The 25,678-nt window shown below is 39.0% G+C and overlaps 1 protein-coding gene across 1 annotated transcript; it reads right to left on the reverse strand.

Moving 5' to 3' along the window:
• Positions 1–1,652: 1,652 nt before the first annotated feature.
• zmat3 (zinc finger, matrin-type 3) lies at positions 1,653–25,393 on the reverse strand. Its single transcript, XM_041791745.1, has 6 exons — positions 25,260–25,393; positions 13,374–14,122; positions 13,139–13,279; positions 9,932–10,098; positions 9,462–9,565; positions 1,653–4,182 (listed from the first exon to the last, which is right to left on the reverse strand). The coding sequence occupies exons 1-6, from the start codon at positions 25,381–25,383 to the stop codon at positions 3,974–3,976; spliced, it is 1,494 nt and encodes a 497-aa protein (XP_041647679.1). The 5' UTR covers positions 25,384–25,393; the 3' UTR covers positions 1,653–3,973.
• Positions 25,394–25,678: the final 285 nt, after the last annotated feature.

Genomic DNA, 25,678 nt, shown 5'->3' on the forward strand with positions numbered 1-25,678 from the left:
ACTGAGAGCGTGCACAGCTAAGAGCAACACAGCTTTTAGCTGTTGCTTAGTCAAAAGATGCTTCAAATTAGACATAGGATTCTTCTACGAGTCAGGGCTGTAAAAGTTATTAAAAACCTGACTTTGATTAATTACATTGGAGTTTTAACTAAAAACAAATGGTCAACAATGTTCGATTTACTTAGGGTACAAAATTTAATTGGCATGAAGAAAACCTGGGATCTTTCTGGGTCTTGGGTTTCAAATTCTTCCTTTTATTGGTTAGAGAAACAATCTGGCAATGAAAAAATCAACTGTTGTCTCACTAAGGCCATACCAAGAAGATACTGCCATGTATTAAGGGATCCTATGCAAAACAGTTTGGAAACTACTAGTCAAGTGAGTCCAAGAAAATGACAATAAACAAATGACAAAAGTTGCCATTAAACTCAGTAGGTGATGCTTATTATGAGCCTGATTCTTTCCTACAATCTTCTCATTTCCTCTGTTTCCTTGGCAATTTAATATTTCATGCATTTCTTGAAAGTGCATTTGCTGAAGGTGTTCTGTATTGAAGTGTGACCCTCATTCTGAATTCAGGAGCCTGTCAACATAATGAAAGGTTATGTTAACCATGCTTTCAAGTATTACAAAGTGTGTTATTTCTAGGAGGAGGAGGAGTGCTATTAACAGACTGCAAATGTGTCTCATGTTAAGAATTCCTCGACTAGAGGAGTCTCAGCCGCAGCTTCGGTTCCAGCTCTGCTTCCATCACCTCGTCTTTGTACCTTTTTGATTAAACATGAAGCACGGTGGACTAAAAAAAAAAAAAACAACCTATTTTTCTAATTTCCATGCTCCGTTAGTCTCTCCCTCTCTGGCCATCACTCTCACACATGTTTAAATCCCATAACGCCACAGTACTTTGTCCTCACAGTGCTTTTCTCCTGAGTGTCCTCATGTGTGTGATCAGGTGTGTATTTGTGCTCGGGAGACAAAAATGTAAGATGTGAACAGCTGCCTTTCCCTCAAGATAACAGAACCACTGGAGAGACAGCCAGGGTGCTGCTTCATTTCACTTGGTAACACATCTAATGACAAGGCTTTGTGTCTGCATGCTCTGGAATAAAGGGAAAAATAAGTGTCTTTTTTTAAAGCAATAAAAGTGTCAAAAAGATGCTAATTATGACTAAAGTATTTAAAAGTATGTTTTCTCATTCCCTAAAAAGAGGTGATTTTGGAAACTAGGGCTCCAAAATTTGGGGAAAAAATCCAATTGCAATAATTTTTCCATCTCCTCATTTTACATATCTTTCAACAAATGCAAAAATTAAATCATTTTATATAATAACCAGGGGTGCACCGATTGATCTGCGCCGATTTCCTTAATTTTGGGGGATCTTCAAAATTATCCACCGATCTTGTCTACTTCTTCCTACTAAAATGTGAAAAATGAAAGACTAAAGGAACTGATATAATTTAGTATTTTGGACAGCAATGCTCTAAACTTTTCATTTATATTTGAGAGAACTACCTCATGTGCAGTTAAAACAACAAGTTTGTATTGTTTCACGGGTATTGTTCAATGTTTTTCAATAAAATAAGATTGGAACATTGAAGGTGTATGCTGTCAGTTACACAAAAATCGGTATCGGCCAAAAGCGGAATCGGCTGGTCAGGCTTTTTAAAGATCAGTGATCGGCCAGAAATCGGTGCACCCCTAATAATAACCAACACAATATTAGATAGGGCTAAACAACATTGAAGAAATATCTAATTGTGAATATTTTGACTTGTATTGCTAATTCAGTATGAATTGTTGTATTGAAGGGAGTGATTATTTTATGGCATTCTCATCTTGATTAAGAAAAACCTATACAAATATGGGGAAAGATTTTTGTAAACCTTTCTGAAAAAATGAAACTTAAATGATTTTATGATGTGAAGGTGAAAAATATCTCTGCTGCAAAAAAGGTTCTTACCTGATTTTTTGACACATGTTTCAGGTTAAAGAAATATCTCACCTTCTGTGATTTGAAAACGTGGACGTTTTAATGCTGTTTATGCTTTCTTTGAAAAAAAAATAGAGGTTACAGCCGTAACTGAAGGCACAGTGCACACTTTTAGATGGTTAAAGTGTGACTGTATAATCTATTCACCTCAGCATGACTACTTAGAACAGAAACACCAGTAAACAAACAGAAAATCACCTCATTTTCAACTGATCCTTTCAGAATGGTCTTGTCTTAACAAAAAAACCAACAACAGGAGCATATATGGGGTGAAAAGAAATAAAAAAACAACAGAAATCTGATTGCAAATCCTTACAAAATCCATCACACTCCTCTGCAGCTGTTCCTCACTGCAGTAAAACCTGGTTATGTCCCCTCAGGGAATCAAGACTGATTGGGGGATTTAATGATATGTCTTACAACCAAAAACATCCAGGAGCTCTGTATCACGTTCATTTGCAATTTGCAAACTAATTAGAAGTTTAGATGTAACTGCTTTCAGCTGCATGCATCCAGGTTTCTGCACATTTCTACTTCAGTTTGACTTTTGTGTTGAGACAAAGACTCAGCTTTTATTCTTCCTCTGAAGAAATCTCAGCTTTAAAGAAAATATGATGAGACTAGCAGCTTTTCACTACAGACGGATGGTACCAGAGTTACTTCACAAATGAACAAAACGTTCACCCAGAATGTGTTAGCAGTGAAATCGACACACATACATACAGAGCTTATAGGCAGACATTCAGTCAGTGCACACTTTGTACAAGATTCCTTATAGTTATTAAATAGATTATGAGTATTTACAATATATGCTAGGCCAACATTAAAGAGTTAATCATGTCTGTGTCTAATATAGCAAATTTACATCTATAATGTTATTTTAAGATATTTACATTAATATTTATGAGGGTTTAATACAAGAAGAAAGATGACAGAGTATAGAAAAACCCATCAATACTGTTGATTTTGTTTATAACTATAATCCAAAAATGGCTAGCCAAAGCTAACTCTTTAGCCTAATTTTCACTAAAGGCACACACAAGGCTAGCAGGGGTGCAGGCTTGAGCCTGTAACAGAACAAAGGTCCACTTACAGTTTGGCTTAGATTCATGTAACACTTTGTATTAGATGACAGTTTGTGCTTTGTTTTATATTAACTAACAGTGCTTTAAGTTTTCTTTCCTTTAAGAGGAAAAGAAAGTTTAATTTTGCTCTTTGTCACGACTTTGACAATAAGTCCCAGCTGTAGGGCTTATAAAAAGTACCTGCAGGGATAAATCTTACACTAGAATTGAAAAACAAGGCTTTCTTCCTCAGTGATGATTGTTTCCCCAAGGATCAGATCTGTTTCTGACCTCGAGTTTTTGCTTCTCTGTGCCTTTTACTTCAACAAGAAGTATCTTTCTGTTTTCTACAGTTTACACTGTCTGTAAATGCTTAAACCCCTCTGCTAGGTCTTGTCTTTTGAAGCATTCCTACCTCTTCTTCTTGTTTTGTTGTGCACCTATAGTCCTTCACCCTTAGCCTCAACAACATCAAGATTTATGTGCAATTCATTTACAGAGCCAACTTGCATCTTACGTGAACCACTGGATATATATTAAGTGATTTAAAAAGTTTAAAAACTGTAAAAACAAAAAAGGTGCTTGAGACTTGTATGTCACAAGTCCACAGCTTTGTCAAGTGCAGACAAGAAGCAGCCTTGTTCAATATACAGAATGAATTTCATGAGTACCCAAATCAAATCAATCCTGAAAATCCAATTATAGCTGTATATGGTACCAGAGCATTATGTCAAATATGAGGGTTTAAGTGTTTGATCCATTTATCGAATGAATTGCAACAAGCTCTTGAGGCCATTAGGGCTAATCCCCTATTATATATCCCCCTAAAAAAGAGGCTGTCATGACTTTCCAACACTTTGGTCTTGTCCCGCTATTATCTCTGAATTTTCATCCCCCACCTTCCTCGTTTTACGTCTCTTAGCTGTAGCCGAGGTTCTCCATCTCATGGCGGTATCTCAGCTCCGACACTTTCGCTTTGTGCTGCTTGCTCTCCAGGTGTTGCCTGAAGTCCGTCTCCTGCTCGGCTCCACAGTTGCACATGGAGCAGTAGAACTGTCCGCTGGGAGTGACGCACATGGCCAGGTCCCTGGGGATGCGCTGCCTCGGCCTGGGGTTGTAGTACGGCCCTGGGGGGAGAAAGAGACGAGAGACAGAGACAGGAAAGAAAAAGAGTTAATTGCAGCCATACATTACAAGCTGAATTAGTTCTAGATTTATCTTTCATGACAGCTGTACCAGTGCTTCAATGTAGGACAAACTGTAGTCAAACATATGAGATAAAAGGCTGACTCTAATTAGGGTTTTACAAGCAATGATGTTTCTTTTTTTATCATTCTATTAATTATCTAGTCAAGAAACACTGGAGCCTAAGCTGCTTTTGTTCAGCTAGCTTTCTTAAACACAAAGAAAATCAGGTTACAGTTACATCAGTCTTAAAACCCATCAGCTATCTGACAGTGATAAAACCTTAGGTAGAGATTGCCATTTATGGGGGGCCTTCCTGTGTATCAAACGAAATGAGAGGAGAAAATTCAAGCTAAGAAAGGTTGTTAGGAGTGCTAGCTGCACTTATACAGTATGCTTATTTACATATGTAGGGATCAATAAAGAGCTAATTCACAGTCTGATGATAACTAGGGGTGCTTCAAGCAGCTACTTTCCCTGTCAGTAACTCAGAAATTTAAATTCAGACTCCTTGACGAGTCGAAAGATAATTAAAAAAAGGGCTCAGAAAAAAGTGAAAATTGGGTGCTTTTTTCTTGAAATGGCAATACTGTAAAAAAAAACGTATTGAACATAACCTTTTTAACTGCAATTTACAACAGTTCATCATGCACAATCTTCAAAAGAGGGCCACTTTCAATGTTACTGAAATGTGTGGCACTCAAATTTCTCAGCATATAGACAATGTCAGATTGGTTTGACTAATGTAGCTAACATAAGCAATGCTAGCACTGCCAGCCATCCTTGCAGGTTAACATCTACATGCATGTGCTGGATGAGGCTACACATTGTGGTTATATGCCAGTTTACCTGTACTGCACTTACAAAATGCCATCTGTCGATTATTCAGGTTTACATTCATGCAGTAGAGCGGGCAGAGCAGGCTTATTAGCTGTAGCAGCTGTAGCCCCACCTAGTGGTGGGTGGCTGTGTCACAGCTAAGATGCAACATTCAACCAATACTGAGGGCCCTTATTATCAAAAAAATACATAACCGGTTTAACCAAATAGTAATGTTAGAAGTCCCGCCTTCTGCTCTGGAGCGTCAAAAACGATTCGCTTAACTGACGTGTTGGTATTACATTGACTCAACATAAATGAATGCATAAATTTGAAGTTCTTGCATTTTATGAGTAATCAACATAATATAATCACATTCAACCTTAAAACGTGAATTAATTACGTAGAAACTACATGATACCATCTTGTAAATGTAGCAAACAGCTAGTCTGTTTTTGAGTGTGTACACCTGGATACACAGGGAGAGTGAACCAAACATGTGCAGGGACTGAGCATCTATTCCACAACCAGTCTGCATTAAGGACTCCAGCCTCGGTATATGTATGCGTGATGTACCAGCTGAGCTAAAATGGGGCCTTTATATGCTTTGGCTGTAGAGATATTTATTTTTATATTTAACCTTTATTTAACCAGGATTTATTTCCACTGAGATACAGAAATTTCTTTTACAAGGGAGTCCTGGCCAAGACAGCAGCATGAAAAGTGTCACACAGGACATTAAACAGGACATAGAACAAAGGTTACATCAATCAACAAATCTGCAGCTTTCAGCAGAAAGACATGTGCACACACTGGTCAAATGTTCCCTTATTCTAGTTTTGAAATCTCCTAAACTAACACAACGTTCAAGTTTAAGATGACCCTGTAACTCTGACCAAAAACATTAAAAGCTCTTTGACCACAGACAGAACGAGTGCAAGGAATCTCAAGCATGATGAATCCATGAGAACAAAGATTACAGCTACTGACAGCTTTTGGAGTCAGTAAAGAACAAAGATAAGGAGGTAATTCATGTAAAATAGCCTTATAAAGAAAGATATACCAATGTTCCATCCTCCTATTGTATAAGGACCAACCAAGTTTCTCATGTAAAACATAATCATGGGTCCGAAAACCCAGATCACTGATAAATCGCAAGGCAGGATGATAGACTGAGTCTAACATTTTCAGAGAGGATGAGGTAACATGCATGTAAAGAACATGACCCAAATCCATATGATGGTGGATGGAGTGGAAACCAGGGAAAGCGAATAGGAACGACAAGAAATCAGCCAAATTCTGGACTCAAAGCTGGGCTGTCTGCTTCAAGGGCTATCGTTTCTGTACATGGACGTGACCACAAGGCAACCAGGGCCTCTTGGCTGCACCTCTTCAACAGATTTTCTCCCTCATTTTACAATAAACATGCTTTTTTTATCAGAAATAGTGACACACTATTCAACAAATAAACATTGCAGGGTGCTAGTTGGATTTAAATCATGATTCATTTTCAAATGACTAATTAGTAATTAGGAATGAGCCTGCTCAAAGAGGGAGCCAACTCCTGTTTAAGGGCCTGCTTGCTCTTTTTTTAAATTTAGTACACATTTTAAAAAGCCAAGACAGTCTCAAATAAAGAGGCACTTCAGAGCTGAAAGACTCACTTTATTGGACCAAGTCAAACAGCTTGGTGGATTCGCAACAAAACTATCTGCCTAAAGACAAACCAAATCTTGTCAAACAACAGCAGATTGTGTACTGGATTGTAGAAGCTGTTTAGAGATAACACAAAACAGAAAGCAGAAAATGCTCACAGTCAAATAAATGAAATGTTTCTTGTTTTTACCTGAGCTCATAGAGAAGCTCAATGGCTGGTATGGTCTTGGGTCTTTTGGTTTGTCCACAACTTTGAACCCAAGTGAAATATCTCAGTAGATTGACTGTGTACTGGACAAATTGAGCAGAACAGTGTCATTGTACTTAGAGCATGAGCAGTGAGCTTGTTACACACAGCTAGAAGGAGGATCACAACAACTGTTAGATTGGACTGACATAAAATTATTTGTTGTGTTGCTTGATTAACTCCATATTTGCACCTGATTGAGTACAAATACCAATTATTTCACTGATGTCTTGGCAGTAATGAACTATCCATCTTATCCAAAGCCTCTTTTTAAGACATAACCTACTTGATTGTAACCTAAATATATATCTTGTGTTTTTATAACAGACACAAGTGTGAAGCACAGTCATCAGGGATTATAACTAGGTTGATCATCTGAAAGACTAATGCTTTTTTTATGTGTTTGTGAACGTGGGAGTTCAAGCAGCAGAAAAACGAGACAGAGATAGGCCGAGAGATAAAAAGACAGCAAGAAGGCAACCGCAGAAGAGAGAGCAGCTATTTTTGGGTTTGTCCATCAAGAAAAAAATGATTAAATCAGCAGAACTTTGTGGTGTTTGTGAGTAAGGGAGGGAGAGAGAGAGAGAGAGAGTGAGGGAGGAAAGTGAATTGGCTCCACTGTATGATTTGTCCTGCTTCATCTTGAGCCAAGGTGCTAGTGTTTTATTGTCTGTGGAAAAGTAGAGAAAGAGATAGTTGGTTGACGTCAGCAGAAAGTCTGACGTTACCTACTCTGTATCTGTTTTCACACAGGCACACAATGAGGCGAAAGCAGGCTCCTACAATCACATAGGAAACACAATGAAGAAGCTTTCAGCCCAAATTAATATCTGCCAACTATTATGTCTGCTAAATAGTGGTGCCGCTTCTTTTCAGCTCTTCCAAAACAGGAGGAGGCTGATTATTTCATGCCCAGGATAGTGTCATTTAAAACCACTGACTGTATAAAACATGGACATAGACTCGGTGATGCCACCCATTTGATACTGTAGAGGAGTTCCTCTAAGGCCTACTGAATGTAGTTGCCTTATTAGAAATGTGTCTCACATTAACATTTGGACAACTTTTTACCAGAAACAATTGTGGAGCTGATGGGGCCATAAGCCTCCTGTCGTTACAAGGTGTCAATCAAATCAGCATAGCCTCCTCATCTTACTTCTGTAGTTAGCAGCGTGTCTGTTTTGATTTGCATGCCACACCATTGCTCCATTTGTCCTCTATATCTCTGAGAAGACTTCTTTGGTATACTGGTATGAAAATGGTGCCATAAAAAAATCATACTTACGGATAGATTTTCTATAAAATCCCGAATTGTCATAACCTTAATATGACCACATCTACCTGCAATATCATACAAACATGGAAACCTTTTGTTGCTTTTTGAGAATGGATGCCAGAGAGGAAACTTTTGAAAACATGATAACCATTTCAGTTGTTATGTAGACTGGTAATATGGGTTTTGTCTAAAAACAGAGACTTGCACACAAGATGTACAGTTCCTTTCTATAGCCATGCGGGCGTAGGAGGACTACAATAACAATGCTGGACGTGTGAGTTCTGTTTGTGCTGCTCACTCCTCACCCATATTTTCTTGAAATGTATTATTTGTAGTTTAGAGCAGGGGTTCGCTGCAGCATGCTAGCGTAGCTTCTAATTTGTTGTTTCATCTTGGAACCCACTCAAATGTAGTCACTATTGTATGGAAGCCCATTTCTACCCAATAAAAAAACAAAACATGTGAAAGTAAGGCCATTCTTGGAAAAAAAAAAGGCAAAAAGTCAAAATTATGAGATAAAAAGCCATAATTTTGACTTTTGATCTCTTAATTCCAACATTTTATCTCCAAATTACGACTTTATCATCTCATAATTCTGACTTTTTATCTCCTAATTGCGACTTTATCATCTCATAATAAAAGTTAAGTCAAAATTTTGACTTTTTATCTCCTAATTCCAGCTTTATATCTCATAATTATGACTTTTATCTCTTATTTCAACTTTTCTTATAATTTTGACTTTATTATCTCATAATTTCCACTTTTTCTTTTTAAGATTTATTTTTTTGACTTTTTCGTGCCTTTATAAGAGAGAGGACAGTGGACAGAGTCAGAAACAGGGAAGAGAGCAGGGAGAGACACGCAGGAAATATTGCCACAGGCCGGATTCGTACAAGGGTCGCCTGCACACATGGTGCACGCCTTAACCACTCGACCACCGGCGTGCCCCCATAATTTCCACTTTTTATGGCATAATTTAGACTTTGTATCTCATAATTATGTCTTTTTATCTCATAATTATGACTTTATTATCTCATAATTTTCACTTTTTATCTCATAGTTTCAACTTTTTATCTCACAATTTTAACTTTTTATCTCATAATTATGCCTTAGGGTTATTGTTGTTTTTTTTAATTGCCAAACTTAGATTTTTTTTGTAGTGGTGGAATTGGGCTTCCGTATATGTGTTGTTAACTATCTTAATAACATGTCAAATATCTCACCTGTCATTGAAGCAGGCTGCTGTGGGCTGCGGCGGTTTTTCACCAGTCTGTACTCACTGCCATCTTTTCTGCTTCTTCTCGGGGCTGTTTCAGAATTTCCTTCCCTGAAACAGGATGAAGCTAGCATCAAAAGGTGAGCAAAACATGCAACTAGCTAGCTGTTAAGAAATTACCTTAGCCTTTTTAGTAGTAAACCACTTCGCTCTAAAGCTAGTTGTTTAGCTGAACAGGAGAAGGTCAAACCAGAATCTGATAGTGTATTACACTCAGGTTTATGATAATAAACAGTCTAAATGGTCAACAATTGACTTTTCAAATAGATATAATTGCCTATAATTGCCTGTTTTGTATCAGCTTTAAAATCTCCATATTAGCTCTAACTGAACTTTTATAAGACGTGCAAAACAAACAATAATTCCAAATTAGCATGAGACCTCTATGGTGTAAAGCATTTCTGTACTTTAACCTACATGCTGTTGGAGTTCTGTTGGGCCTCAGCAAGCCGTAGTTTCTTGGCGTGGTTCTTGCCCTGATAGTGGGCCTGTGCAACTGCCGGTGAACTGAAGGAGGCGTCACACAGCTTACAATAGTCGTTCTCTGTGGCCAGGATGACCCGGGTTGCCCCTTTGTAGAGAGCCTGAAGACAAGGGACAAAGAAATACAGTGTTTGCAGTGAGAGGAGTTAGGGAGTAAACAATGAGAAGGAGAAGAAGGAAATATCTGGGTCTGATAGGAGGATGAAAGGAATTTCTTATGCTGAGCAGGGGGAAAAAGCATTATTGCATCATGAAAAAAACATGCCAACATACTAAAGTCTGCAGTAGTCACATTTGCTTGTTGTATGAAAAAGATTACAAAAAAATTACATTTGTATGGTTGTCTAGGATTTTGATCATTTTGAGGCTTGATAGGTTGTTCCAGTCATGTTAAAAAAATTGTTGTGCCTGCAACAACAACCTTGAACCTAGAAAATGCTCATGTTTGTCTGTTTGGAGTCACCAAAAACTAGCGATATGTACAATATTGACAAATTACAGAGTTCATAGAGCTGGTTTAAGGCTCCCTGGCTAAATTTTGTCTATTATAAATGATGTTATAACTTTGTTTAGATTTCCAGCAACATCAGGGAAAAAAAAAATTAAGATGCTTGATGCTTGCTCCTAATTTAGTCTTCTGCTGTTTTGGTGCTGAGCAGGTGATGTACAGCTGAATCCAAAGATGTGAAAGCAAGAGACTGCTTTGAAATATTAAAGGTTCAGGCTTGATGGAAAAACAGTGACCTTGACCCTCTAAAAGCCTCATAAAGTAGACAGAAGAACCAGCAGAACTACAGATTGGGAGGATATATCTCAGGAAGTTTAAGGCTATTAGATATATCATTCACGTTTACACCCTGTAAAATAACATTTAAAGATAATACATATTTGACTTCCATTAGTTATGAATGAGCTCTAAATAGAAGCTTGCTTTTTCTTTTCTCTTAGTATTTTAGAAATCCTTTTCAAGCTCTCTGAATGCAAGATATGTAATCATAACCAATATAAAAGAGATTTTAGCCATTTAATACAATTCTAAATTATTGTGAATCATGATAAAAAAAACATTTATGCAAAGGTCTACAGATAAGATGTGTATGTTTGTACTGTAAAATAGTCAGTGATACATCCCAGTCTTCTTGCTCTCATTGGCTATTGTTGGCAGTGACGCACCAATTCTAAAAAAATCTGGGCTGCTACTGATACTAAATTGTTTAAAATAACAATTTAGCCTATGTCAACCTTTCTTTTTAAAAAAACTGCTTTGGGTTTACGACATCCAGACATACAGAAGACTTCTTCACCAAGAGGGACAGCAATTACATTTAATTTAAATACATGTACTTCAATATGGAGTTGGTCCCCCTTTTGCAGCTTTGAAGGCGTTCCACAAGATTTTGGCATTCGCCTATGGAAATTTGTGCCCAATCATTCTGTAGAACATTTATGAGGTCAGGAACTGATGTTGGACAAGAAGGCCGGACTCACAATCCCTGTTCCAGTTTATCCCAAAGGTGCTCGATGGGGTTGAGGTCAGGGCTTTATGAGGGCCAGTCAAGTTCTTCCACACCAGACTCATCAACCCATGTCTTTATAGTCTTTGCTTTGTGCACTGGGGCATAGTCATGTTCGAATAGAAAAGAGCCTTTCCTAAACTTTTGCCACAAAGTTGGAAGCATAGCATAGTCAAAAATGTCTTGGTATGCTGAAGTATTAAGATTGCTCTTTACAAGAGATAATAGGCTGAGCCCAAACCCTGAAAAACAGCCCCATACCATTATACCTCCCCTACCAAACTTCACAGTTGGCACAATACAGTCAGGCAGGTAACATTCTCCCTGCATCCACCAAACCTAGACTGGCCTATATGACTGCCAAACAGAGAACATGATTCCACTGCTCCACAGTTAAGTGTCGGTGTGCTTTACACCACTCTATCTGACGCTTGGCATTGGACTTGGTGATAAGAGGCTTACATGCATCTCTTCAGTCATGGAAACCCATTCCATGAAGCTGCCGCTGCACAGCTTTTGTGCCTATATCAATGCCAGGGGAGGTTTCAAACTCTTCAGCAATGGACTTTTGGCACATGGCAATTTTGATGCTCCTGCACCTTAGCAGTCGTGGTCTTCTGCTTTGGATGGAATTTCCCAAACTGTCTTAATGCAAGGATAAAATCCATCACAATGCCATGCTTTAAAACGTCACAGATGATGTTAAAAAGGAGACTGCATGGCTATAGGTGCTTGATTTTATAAACCTGTGTAAACAGTCTGAGTGAAACACTTGAATTCAATAACCAACTGGTATGGCCAAATACTTTTGTCCATATAGTGTATGTATTCTGCCTGAGGTAGACTGTTTTGGAATGCTAAATATCAAACATGCTTGGTATTTACTAATCCTGACTGAGGAGGCTTCAATATGTTCAGGAGCAGTAAAATAATCATATTGATGGCCCTCATGAGGCACACCTCCCTGATCATTGAGAAAGGGCTCAAATCTGGCCTAAAATTGCTAAGGACGTTTTCTGCCAATTGTAGTGCCCCTTGTGGACACAGTCCAACATATTTCTCTCTCTGCTTATCCAATTCATAAGTAGTTATCTCAAGCAAAAGAAATCTTCTTGCCTTCTTTTACCAGTCAAGATTCACACCTCAAATCTTTACCATAGAAAGTTTAATAAAGGTTTTTCTAACAATTGCAATCCTGCATGCCCAAGTTAGTCATTTTCAGGCTGTAAAATTTACATTATGGAAGTCAAAAATGATTCATAACCAGCTGAAAACACCTCGCAAGAACGTTCAACATTTTCAGTTATTGACTATATTGTCTTTCCAGCTTTAACTTGAGATCAAATTTAACTGTTGAGAGCAATGACCAAAGGAAATAAAGATAGAGGGAGTATATATTTGTATCAATACACCCAGATTGTCTTGAGGCTGAATTTTTTAGCAGTGGGTGAATTATGTGGATTTCTTCTATTCAGATAAACAGACTCTGCGGTTTTCTAACACCTCCTCAGAATGAAATGACCTCTTTCAGCAGAATGGCCACCTTGCCCGGCAGTACACCCACCCACTCAACTAAAACTGTAACATTTAGGTAGGTGGGTGCTGGGTTTCTAGGTTTGCTCCTGACCTGTCTGTTTGCGTCACTGTCGCTGGATCCTGAGCTGAGTGCTGTCTGGCCGGCTCCCTCGAGGGCATCTGGGATTCTGATGGCTGGAGGCTGCTGACTGCCAGCGTAGAAATTTCTAAGCTTTTTACCGTGATTCTTCCCCTGGATGGAAAAATTAAGACACAGAGATTGTTTTATGGATGTAGATTTATATTTAGCATGTTTTCCCCATGTTTGAATGTGCACCTCATCTTACCTGGTAGTGCGCCTGTGCCTGCTGGGCTGAGTTGAGGGTGACGTTGCAGAGTTTACAGTACAGAGGTTTACACAGTTCCCCCAGCCCCAGTGAGTCCTCCTGCTCCTCTGTCCCCAGTGGAGAGCCTTCATCCTGGGGCTGCTCGCTAGCTGGGGCTGCCTGACCTGGGAGAGGACCACCGGGGATGGGGCAGGACACCGGGGCTGGGATGGGAGCTTGTCCTGGGGGCCTTGGGGGAAGCTGTGAAGGGTCTGGGCATGGAGCAGGAGGGGACGACAGAGGGCTGGGAGGGAGGGGGAATCGTCCTCCTCCAGGAGCCACCACAGGAGGAGGCACCAGTGCTGGAGGAGGATTGATAGGAGGCGGCCCCAGCTGTTGTGTGAGGTCCATGGTTGGAGGCACTATTGCTTGGGAGTGATCTACAGGTGGGGGCAACAACGTGTGTGCCATGGGTGGAGGCCCCAGTGGCTGAGCTGGGGCCATTGGTGGGGGTCCTAAGCTGTGTGGTGGGGGTATAGGAGGAGGCCTTAAGGTGTGAGGAGCAGCAGTTATAGGTGGGGGACATAGAGTCTGAGTGGGAACCATAGTTGGGGGGCAAATTGCCTGAGCAGGGGCCATGGGAGGTGGGCCCAGAGGTTGTGTTGGCGCCATTGGTGGAGGTCTCAGCTGGTGCAGGGAGTCCATGTGATGGAAAGGCTGCTGGGGATGGCTGAAGAGACTCAGAGGAGGCTTTAACATGGTCTCTGGGCCTGTGGACATCAGAAATGAAACACATAACAGACAGATGAGCTGTTACAAAATGTCATGAAGAATGAAGGTTCGAACACCAGTAATGGATTCATTTTGCAACAGCAGGGGATGTTTTGAGCCAACATGCTCCTCCTCCATCATTTTCTAATTCAGCTGTGTTGGGTCACATGTATGCCTACATACTTATATTTAAGATGGCAACTCACAAATAGACAGGTTTATCTGAAAAATAAAATATCAAAGAAAATGATTTAATTTAAGAAGTGAAACCTCCATATATTTAAGATCCAGCTCATACAAAGGGAAATATTTCAAGCCTTTTTTATAGGAGCCTTCAGCTCATCTGTATTGTCTGGTGTCTCTCATCTTCCTCTTGGCATTCCTCTAGTGATTCTGTGTAAGGTCAGGTCAGGTCAGTTGGCTGAATCAAGCACAGAAACACCATGGTCAGCAAACCCGTTTCTGGTGGTTTTGGCTTCACTGTAGACAAGTGCTAAGTCCTGCTGGAAAAGGAAATCAGTATCTCCATTTATTCATCACCAGATGGAAGCATGGAGTGCTCTACAATCTCCTGGTAAACAGCTGACAGTGTTAACTCTGACCTTGATAAAGCACAGTGGATGAACACCAGGGGATGACATAGAACTAAAAACCATCACTGACTGTGGAAACTTACTCAAGGACCTTGGATTCTGTGCCTCTCTTATCCTCCTCCAGACTCTGGAACCTTGATTTCCAAATATAACTTAAAATTTACTTTCTTTTGAAGCCAGGACTTTGGATCACTGAGCAATGATCCAGTTCTTTTTCTCCTTAGCCCTGGTGAGACGCTGATAAAGTTGTCTGTAGTTCAGGATTGGCCTGACACTATAGAAGACAACACTTGTAGCCCATTTCCTGGACCTGTCTGTATGTGGCGGCTCTTGATCCATTGACTCCCGCCTCAAGTCCACTCCTTGTGAAGCTCCTCTAAATTCTTGAATCTGCTTTGTTTGACAATCCTCTGAAAGCTGAGCTCATCCCTTTTTGTCTGTGCACCTTTTCTTACCACACTTCCAGTCAGTCCTATCAATGCTTTGATACAGCCTCTGAGAACAATGACCTTCTGTGGCTTTCCCTCCTAGTGGAGCGTGTCAGTGTTTGTCTTTTGGAGATTTGCCAAGGCAGCAGTCTTCCCCATGATTGTTGTTGTGTGTACTGAACCAGAATGAGATAATGAAGGATCAGGAAACCTTTGCAAATGGGACTTTTCCACGATATTCTAAACTTTTGACATAGTGGACTTTAGATTCTCATGAGCTGTGATCATCAAAATAAAATTTTAAAAAGTCTTGGAAATTTTTACAATATTCTTCATAATGAAAAAATGAACTTTTTCATGATATTGTCATTTTTTAGATGCAACTATATTTTCAATCAGAGAAAGAGCACATTAGCTCAAAACATCACTTTAATTGCTAAATAAATCCACTGACAGGAGCTTCCTTTGTGGGCCTTTTTGTTTCTTCATGCTTGTTCATTCTGGATCAGGCCTCCAAGTGCATGTCTTATTCTGATTTTCCACTGATACAAAAAAATCAAACACATTCCCCCCAAGTCTAAGAATGAACACATTACAAAGCTAGACACTGATTTTCCACCTTTTCTGGGAAAAGGTGCTTATACCAATGTTTACAGTAACAAACTAGAAAAGCACTCAGAGAGCACAGACCTCTGCCATAAGCCCTATCTCCCAACAATGAAGAATCCTTTAAAAACATTCCTGGATCCAGACAGTGATCCGGATCACTCCCAAAATCTAATTCGACGACTGAAAGTCATGGCAGAGGATGAATAGTCCTCTATTCCTCCCAGCATTGTGAGTATTCTTGCTACAATTTGCTGTCTTTTCTCTGTTAAGCGCCGACTCGTCTCCTCGACTGGGCGTGCGTCTTTCAAACTCTATAAACTCCAAAACTTTGAATGGAGATACCAACAAAATGCTGCTGGGATTGAAGTTACTCATGTCCGCCATCTCCTGGTGTGAAGTGGTAACAGCGCAGACCTCAGCCATTAGCCCTATCTCCCAATAGTAAAGAATCCTTTTAAAAATTCCTGGATCCAGACGGTGATCCAGATCAGTCCCAAAATCTAATCAGTTCTTCCTCATGCCATTTCGGACATTTCCTGACAATTTCATCAAAATCCGTCCATGATTTTTTGAGTTATGTTGCTAACAAACAAACAAACAAACAAACAAAAGAACAAACTAACAAACCCACCTGATCACATAACCTCCTTGGCGGAGGTAACTAGCAAATGGCTGATACTGATTTTTTTTCATGTCAATGGAAACAGATCAGAGTTTGCCTCACATGTCAGATCTCCTGCCCAATAATAAATCTCTTCTCTGAATCAGAAGTGATACGTGCAAAATGCAAACAAATCAACATCTGCCACTGACATTGGTTTATGCCCATACTATCTGTCAATGACCAATGTTTGTCAGAAAGACTGATGTTGGCCAATACCCATTTTAAAAAGATGCATATGTGAATCCCAAATATCAAATTAAAATTTAACTTCTCATAAATCCTCTCTGTGACATAAATAAGCCCAGTTAGAACTAACTTTCATGATAGAAACAGTGTTAAAGAAAAAATTCTTTGGCATGCACTTTGGTTTAATCCATGCCAAAGAATGGTTAACAATGACCTACAGTGCAGCCAGCCAGCAGGGGGAGCCTTACATCTATTACTTTGGGGGAGCTGTTATGCCTTCCATCCTTTCATACAGTCTATGTTTGCATTTCCAATCATACAACTTTATGTAATTCATTTTTAACCATCAGTGGTCCAGACTGACAGGTCTAATAGACCTCAGAGATTCAGCTTGGCATGTTTCACAGTCATTTAAAGTCTACAGGGAATGATTGCTAATGACTGTATTGATCTGCTCCCCTCTTATTATATATATCGCCTCAAGCAGGCCAAAATTTACGTTTACCTGCAAAATATCTCAATAGATGGATAACTAGAAATTGAGACTTCTTTGATGACGATTGCCAGGTCTTTTTCCTCTAGCGTGATCATCAGTTTATTCTTGTGTGTGAAATGCTTTAACAACTACTGGGAGAGCTGCAATGACATTTGTACAGCCTTGCAGAGCCCAATAGTAATTTTGGCTCTCAGGAGTTGTTTAGATGCAGAGTTACAGTGTGTTTTGGGCATTAAGACACTTCACCTTAGTACATGTATCATTATTATAAATTAACAACACATCTCCAGTGATGACCTGATATCTGAACATACTCGCTCACCTCTTAAGCAAACAATAGTCTGTACAGCATTTCAGTAGACGTCTTACTGTGCTCGTTATACAGCTACATGCTGTCTGAAGTGAAGCAACACAAGTGACTGGGGGGGCGAATTTGACATGGGCTCAGAGGCTGACAGTGCCTCTTTAACAGCTTTTCTCCCTCATTTTTACATACAGGTGATTTTAAAGGACATGGTTATATGATGCTGGAAGGGACGCAGATGGCCAAGTGGTTTAAGATGCGCCCCATGTACGCAGACGGCCCAGGTCCCAGTCCAGCTTGCACTATTCCCCGCATGTCTCTCCCTCACTCTCTATCCCTGTATCCAGTTCTATCCACTGTCCTCTAGCAATAAGGAACAAAAAGCCCAAAATAAATCTTAAAAAAAAGAAAGATGCTGGATGACCCAGATTTGGACAAGGAACCTTCTTGCTGTGAAGCAAAAGTGCTAACTACCGATCCACTGTGCATCTAAACCCCCATAAACAACAGGCATCCCCATATACAATCAAGAATAACCCTAAAAAACTACAAAGATAAATATTAAATGCACAACAGAGATAATAAGTACATCAGAAGATTAGTTTGCAATACATCACAAATGTTTTCAACTGTGATAAACCAGATTTTTAAAATATGGAACAAATATGTACTCAATGGAGAAACAGCTGCAGTCAAAAACAGCTGAGAATCTGTTTAGGTGGACGCTATGATACACTATGATTTGATCTGATTCTGTCAGCTTTGTCTTGAGCAAGGGACCCAGAAATAACAAACATTTTGACACATCCCTATAAATGGTATCTTAAAGTAGGTCTACTGCACTTGTCTTTAGAAAAAAATTTTTTTTAAATCTGTCAAAAATAAAGCATGATTTGCTTTGGATTATAGCCTTGTGAAGATGCTCCAGATCCTGCAGACTTAAGTGGACATTGTGTGCTGACAGATCATCATCAGACAAAGAAAGGAAACTTGGTGAAAGTCCAATGCCTAATGTACAGTCGCAGAAAGACAAAGCATCTATATCTTGGTGCCCTGAGGCAGGAGAGATGTAAAGAAATGTACGAATGGAAACACATTCTCGGACAGAGGAGCTTTACACTCCACTGGGCATCAGGAAGATAAGCCTGAGCCTGGAGCGCCTGCACTCATGCATACGGGACGTTACATGCACATAAATGTTCAGACACAGTGACAATAAAATCCTCATCCTCAGGCTTCTGTGATCACTTCGCCTTTAGTGTGACTGCATGAATGATCTTGTGTTTGTGTAAGAAACCAGAAATAAAGAGTGTAATGTTAGGTATGTCACTGTGCTGATTTATGTGTGTTTGTTTGTGCCACTCAGATGATCCGTAATGTGTGTATAACTGCATGTATTGACAGGTCAGTAAAAGGCCAGCAGCTGTGTCAAAATTCACTGCGCTGGAAGCGTTTATCAGGAATCCAACTGGACACCCAATGGCACTGATTCATGGAACCAAAATAACACCCTGGGGTGTTTGTGTTCCCGACTGCTGCTTTCTGTCAGTCTGTCTGTCTGTTGAGTCAGTCTAGTTGCCGCTCTGTCACCTGGCCTGGCTGACCTCAGCAGAAGGGTATGCTGGGGGAATCACTGACCTTACAGTAGTGAACTGAAAGATGACTCTATGGAAGATTTAGCAGAGCTGTAAAAGTGTACAGTATGTTATGAAGCAGTTACATAAACATAAATATCTGTTCCACTACCTAATGGCAACATAAATCGTTTTTTGATCTATGATCTCCTGTTTTAGGAAGCTCCTTTAAAAAGACCTTATCTGGCATCCAAAAGGAGCAGCAACGATGACTTATTTGCAATTTAACAACACAGAAAGTGGGTAAGTATTGAAATTATTTTTTCTTTTTCACAAATTCTACCTAGAAATGTTGAATCTGACTTGTCAAGATGGGATGTGCTCTGGTTTTAGTTTGTGTACGTAAGTTTGGACTCTATTGACCAATTATGTATCAGCAGGTTGTGGTGTATGAAGGAGAAAAAGTCAGTGAGGACAGAAAAAAAAACAATATCCACAATAACAACACATGAGCTCCTATCAGAGCTATTCTAACTATGATTTATGCACTGCATAAACAGATATCCAGGTAAAATTGCAGCTGCTACTCCATTGATAAGCCATAAACCAGCTATAAGCTGTGTTGATACAGCCAATCACGTTTAGTTTTGTAGACTGAGACACACTTGATAAGATCAACCTGAGCTTTATTTGATATGACGCAATACAATTTGGTACAATATGACACGATACATTTTATTCAATTTATTTTTTATCTCTGCAAAGTGTCCTTGTGTGCTGAGAGAAGCGCATATAAATAAAATGTAATATTATTATCATCATCATTACTATTTATTGTCCCTTTGAGAAATTTGTCTTTCACTCCAAGTGCTTCCATCACAATCACAATAGTTCTATTAACAAATCAGAACAATAGGCAACAGTGATCCACATTTATATACATAAAATCCACAACTACACAAATTTGCACATACCATTAGAGAAGCACATACCAATAAGAGGAAAAAACAGCAGCAAAAATTATTTCAAAAATTGTCTTCTTCTCTTCTAGAGACAAAGCTTGACATTTCACCATTTACAAAAATGCATAATGATATTGGTATTTCAGCAAATGTTATCTCAGATAACATTGTAGTGTACTGTTACGCCATTCCCAAACATTATTAACCAAGAAATGGCTGCATTTACGTTACAGACGTTAACGCCAAAAAAGTTCAACGCTCACTGCTGACTTCACTGGAACTTCTTAGAAATAAACATCTATTCCTAGAAGCATAATATATCAGAAGGTGACAGACAATGTTTTCTGAAGGATATAAAACAATAAAAAATGATGAGGTAAGATAAGATAAGATAAGATAAGATAAGATAAGATAAGATAAGATAAGATAAGATACTTCCTGATAAGATCAGAAAAGAACTATTCCATACCATTCCACACCACATTGAGATAAGTTACCATAGTTAAAGCTAAGATGACCAATGATATCTTACCATACGATAACACATGATACAATACAAATTGCCATGATACATTACAATATGATACAAAATGATACGATATGACAAGTAATGATATACAATATGATACAATAATTTATGATGAGATACGATGCCATTTGATACAATAATTAGGGTCTTATGTTTTTTATATGTCTTACAGTCTTTTACCCTCAAAGTCCCTTTTAATAGACTATTCGTCATTGTTTTTTTAGTCTATTTACTAATTTGTCAGCCAAATTTCTATCAGCATTCATTTTTTAGATCTTGTTGTGTATTTTAGTTTACACATATTGTTGCTGTCTGTGTCACTGTGTTTATCTATGTTTTGTATGTATAAGCTGCTCTGAACCAATTGCCCCTTGAGTTATCAATAAAGTTGTTGAATTGAATTGAATTGTTATACTAAGATAAGATATGATATGATACAATACCATACAATATAATATAATATGATACGATATGATATGACATGGTACAATACGATACAATACATTACGATACGAAAGGTTATGATAGGATACGATACGATACAATACAATACAAAACATTATGATACGATATGATACATTATAATACAAATATGATTAGGGCAAAAATCAAAATCACGATAAATTGAACTTTTTAACTCGATTACAATTAATGAACGATTATTCCAGCCCCAACTTCCGACTCTGTTTTTTCTGTGAATACTTGTATAATTTTAAAACAAACAACTGAAAGGAACAGGCACAGATTAACAATTTGTGGTTATTTATTGAAACATTTGAAATCAAAACACACATCAACTGAAATGAAAGTGTTTTTTTTTTTAAAAAGTCAAATTTTTCCAAGAAAAGGAGAAAAAAATTAAATAATTTAAATAATTGACATGGCAGGTTTACATCGGTTAGAGGCTCTAAATGTCCATTTTGATTATTTTTCGATTAATTGCCCAGCTCTAAATACGATACTATTCATTACAATACAGTTTGATACAATATGATACGTTATGATACGATACGATGCAGAATGATGCAGACTAGTATGGCATAATACAATGTGATGATGATATGATATACTATATGTTACAACATGATATGGTACAATATATTATGATGTATGCAATCCAACAGTATGCGATGTGATATGGTATGATACAATACAAAGTGAGTAGATGTGATATGATGCGATTGGAAGGGATTTTATTTGACTAATATACCGATATGATACAATACAATACAATACGATACGATAGGATGTGATATGATATAATGCGATACGATCCAAGATGATGCCATGCGATGCATTACAATTCAGAGCAATGTGATACGATAATCTTTATTGTTGCCCTCTGGGAAATTTGTCCTGGACGTAGATGCTGCAGACATTGCAGATATTTAGCAACCTCCACAACAGCATCCATAAATAAAAACAATAAAAACAAACAATGACCCACATGTGAAAGAGAGAAAAAGCCATGACATGTATTCCTAGCCTCTCTGTAAAACTTTCTCAATGCCTTATTTTCATACTTTTCAATTCTACTTAGCTATCCTTTGTCACTTAATTTATCATAGTTTTGTTACTAATCTATACTTTTTTGCATTTAACTTAGATTCGCTCTGTATTTTATTATGAGTGTTGCAACAATACACTGAAGTCACAACATAATACATATGGTATCATCATGATTGTTAGTCCAAGATGTGATTTTATCAGGACTTTTCTATGATTTCTATTCATGATAAATGAAGCCAGTTTGTATGTGTATATTAACTTTTTATTTCAGTTCTCAGATCATGAAAATACATAATGCCCCTTTCATTACTTTATTTTATGTAAGTAATACTTTCAGTTATGAGGTAGGAAAAAAATACTATCATTATAGTTACTGGTTCTTTTGAACAATATTAGGAAGCATCATGCATCTCATCTAATTTAATCCTTAGTTTTTTCTGCAAAAAAAAAGAAAGAAAAGAAAAGAAACGAAAAGCAAAGGTAGCTTTAATACTAGTGATGTTCTTAGCAGAAAAAACCTTGAAATATAAACATGCAAAGAATACTAAAAGGGTATATTATGCTAATATGAGCCCATAAGAGGGTCCTAAATATATTTATTACAACAGTTTGAGAAGATTGTGCTACAAAAGTTCATATTTTTCACTTGGATCAGACCAGGGTGCCATCCGCCAATCACATTCAGCATTCTGCACATCATCAATCTCATCAGCAGCAGCCTCGAGAGAACACTTCAGCCCTGATTGAGACAGCATGCACAGCAGTTCAGACACCCCAATACAGCGGCAATTCTTATCAAAAGGGATGGCTTAGCCTGCTTTCTTGATTTTAATCAGAGACACCGTACAATAGAGCACTTTCTGAGTACACTGCATTTAATGTTTGTTAGTAGAAGTGTAAGTGTATGGCTCCCTGTAGTGAAGTGTTTGTGCTGGTCTGGTATTCTTCAATCTGCAGGGATGCGGCCTCGTGTAAAATTCCTTTGCAGTGATTTCATGTAACTATTATGATGTCTAATGGTGATCCAGGACTGAGGGGCTGTGAACCAGTGGCTGATTCAAAATAACCTCTATTCCTCTTCATTTTCTCTGCTTCACTTTTGCTAGTGGCCCTGTGTGTTTGCAGAGGTGTGATTGATTACTCCCTCCTGATTCAGGATATGGGAAAGAAAATGAAGTAAAGTGGGGTGTACAACCTCAATGATTACACAGAAATGAAACAATTTTAGGCTTAAAGAGGTTGAATTTGTGCCTTATCTTCAGCTTTTCTTCCAGTATCAAACAGGGATGCTTTATTCTCTTATTTGACCCAACTATAATTAAGTAATGTATCACAGGCAAAGGCTGGTTCCTTGTAAGTGTAACAAAATTATGATGCTTTTTGACCACCCTTGTTATCACATTTTTGCAGGGTAATATTAATTGCAGCCATGGCTCATATTTTGATAAATACAAATTCAGCCTTCAGGGTGGTTCAAGGGTAAAAATGTGCCCTTGCTGTCAAGGATAAAACACAGAAAAAGCAACAAAAATGAGTTATTAGCTATGACTGTGCAGATTACAAACAGTTCTAAATCCACACTGTGGCAGACCAAAGCATCTATTTTTATCCCCCTCTATTTTGACACATAACAGGTCTAGCTTGCAGGAACATCAAACCAGATAAAGCAGTACAGCTGTAATAATGAACAGGAAATGAGGGCTGACTATGCTGTCTTTCTTCGACATAAAAGCAGTGCAAGAAGGCTAAAGTCTGTCGTTGTTTTCACTGAGATCTTTCCCAAGTTTTATGTGGGCCAAGATAGGCCAAGGTCAGTTTAGCCGTGCTCCTCTGAGATGGAGTTCCAGGCCAACAAAGTTCAGTCTATGCCGTCAAGGTGCAAATTCATGTTCACAGAAAACAGACCTTGCTGCAAAGTCAGAAAGACTTTTTTTCCATCAGAGGACAAAACTCATCTTTGCAAGTCAAAACTAAGCTTATGTAATATTGCTCTAACACACGAGGCAGAAAATGATGGGAGTGACAGCACAGTAATCCACATCATGTTTTTAGATGGATGGCTCCCAAAGTCTAATAGGAAAGAAAGTTACTCAAAAGTTCACTTTGTTTTTAGCTTGACTTAGGATTTTTCACTCTCTGGTTCTGACACACACACGCATGCACACAAACTTCGTCCTGGAGCCTGATCATCTCGTGGCCTCCACAGAGAATCTCTAAATAGGCCAAGTGTTCATTTTCTCTTGAGTTTTTCTTGCCATACTGTGCTGTATCACATCAATTATGGAGCAATGAGGAGCACATGCCTCCTGCACTTATTCCATCTGCTTCACTGGGCACTGGACAAGAGCAGAAAGCAGCAAAGACTAGATAGCCAGTGTCTTTCTGTACTTTTAGATCTCACCAGCAATCAGTTTGAATTATTAACAAAGAGTAGGATCCATTTTTCCTCCAAAGTCCAGTTTCTTTACTATTTTTGGCTGACAAAGTGCTGTCAAAGTCCTCAATTTATTGTAACCAATAAAAGCAAATGGTTAAAATCCAGTCAATGTGTTATTATTTTCTCTTTTGATCACTTAAATGGCACCTTCTCCTGTCTTACTTTCGCAGCTGTACATGCAGACTATGCATTTTAACCTATACATGCAGACTATTGCATTTTGACAGAGCGAGAGGCTGAGTGAGGCTGACAGTTTGATGGCAGGAACACATCCAGGTGGACAGATCAGTCTCAAGCTGTAAATCTGGATCATCTATGTAGCTACATGATCCATATAGCCTCAAGTCCTTGTAACCAGCAGGGAAAGCCTGTCTTTTTGGCAGGGGCTGTGCAGGTGCAACAAAGCAACCCTCAGTGTGAAATTGCCACATGCCACCATCAGCTGTGCAGAACAAGCAGTGCAAAGGCTACGGAGTGAAGGGAGCAGCATTTCTGCTATTGACCACGTTAAAGTGACCATAACACACGGATGCTGTTTTATATCACAGACATCAGATCAAGATATAAAGCTCTCCTATTGTAAAGAGACAGAGTATCTCGATATCTTCAGATTTTGCATCACAGAATCTTTAAGCAGAGCAGTCTGATGGCTGGTACACCCTTCTTACATGACATTATGATGACAGCAGCACCAGGGCAACCGGGTTGAACATCCACCTCCCTGTCTCCCTCTGTATCATTTCCACATCTGACTGGTTACATTCTCCCAATCCCTGCTCGTAAGCGCATCATAAAACAGCTTGGAGTCAAAGGGGAGCTCCTGTATGGTGTAAGCCTCTCCTTACCTGGCAATCGGGCAAGATAATGGCTGCTGTCACCGTAGCTGACAGGCGGTGAAGTGTAATTTCTGCAGTATTCTGCACTCTGGTAGTACGCTGCATCCCCGGTCTTCAGCTGCAGCGCCATCATCGCACTGACATCCCTTTGCCAACTTCTTCTCTCCAAAAAACCGGGCGATCCAGGCAGGATGACAGACCTTACCACACGCTCAGACGCCGCGGCTTTCACCGGAGGGGGGTTCTCCAGTGGAGAGCGACATGTAGAAACCGACTGCCCCGAGAAAGTAATTCTTAGCCACAAAATTCAAACATATATCTCTTTGTGTTGTCTAAATAATTACGGATAAAGATATTCTCACTCACGAAACTAAATTCTTAACCCCGCCGAGCTTCCTCCGGCACCCCTCTACTTGGTACAGTCCATT

The sequence above is a fragment of the Cheilinus undulatus genome, linkage group 7 (assembly GCF_018320785.1).
Source record: "Cheilinus undulatus linkage group 7, ASM1832078v1, whole genome shotgun sequence".
NCBI lineage: Eukaryota > Metazoa > Chordata > Actinopteri > Labriformes > Labridae > Cheilinus > Cheilinus undulatus.

What these genes read in the sequence shown, in the direction of transcription:
- zmat3 (XM_041791745.1), bottom strand. Translation starts at nt 25,383, where the DNA reads ATGATGGCGCTGCAGCTGAAGACCGGGGATGCAGCGTACTACCAGAGT. An exon ending in ACAGTGACGCAAACAGACAG is followed by an intron (nt 10,099 to 13,138) that starts GTCAGGAGCAAA and finishes CCTTGTCTTCAG; the next exon opens with GCTCTCTACAAAGGGGCAAC. An exon ending in GCAGCCTGCTTCAATGACAG is followed by an intron (nt 4,183 to 9,461) that starts GTGAGATATTTG and finishes TTCTCCCCCCAG; the next exon opens with GGCCGTACTACAACCCCAGG.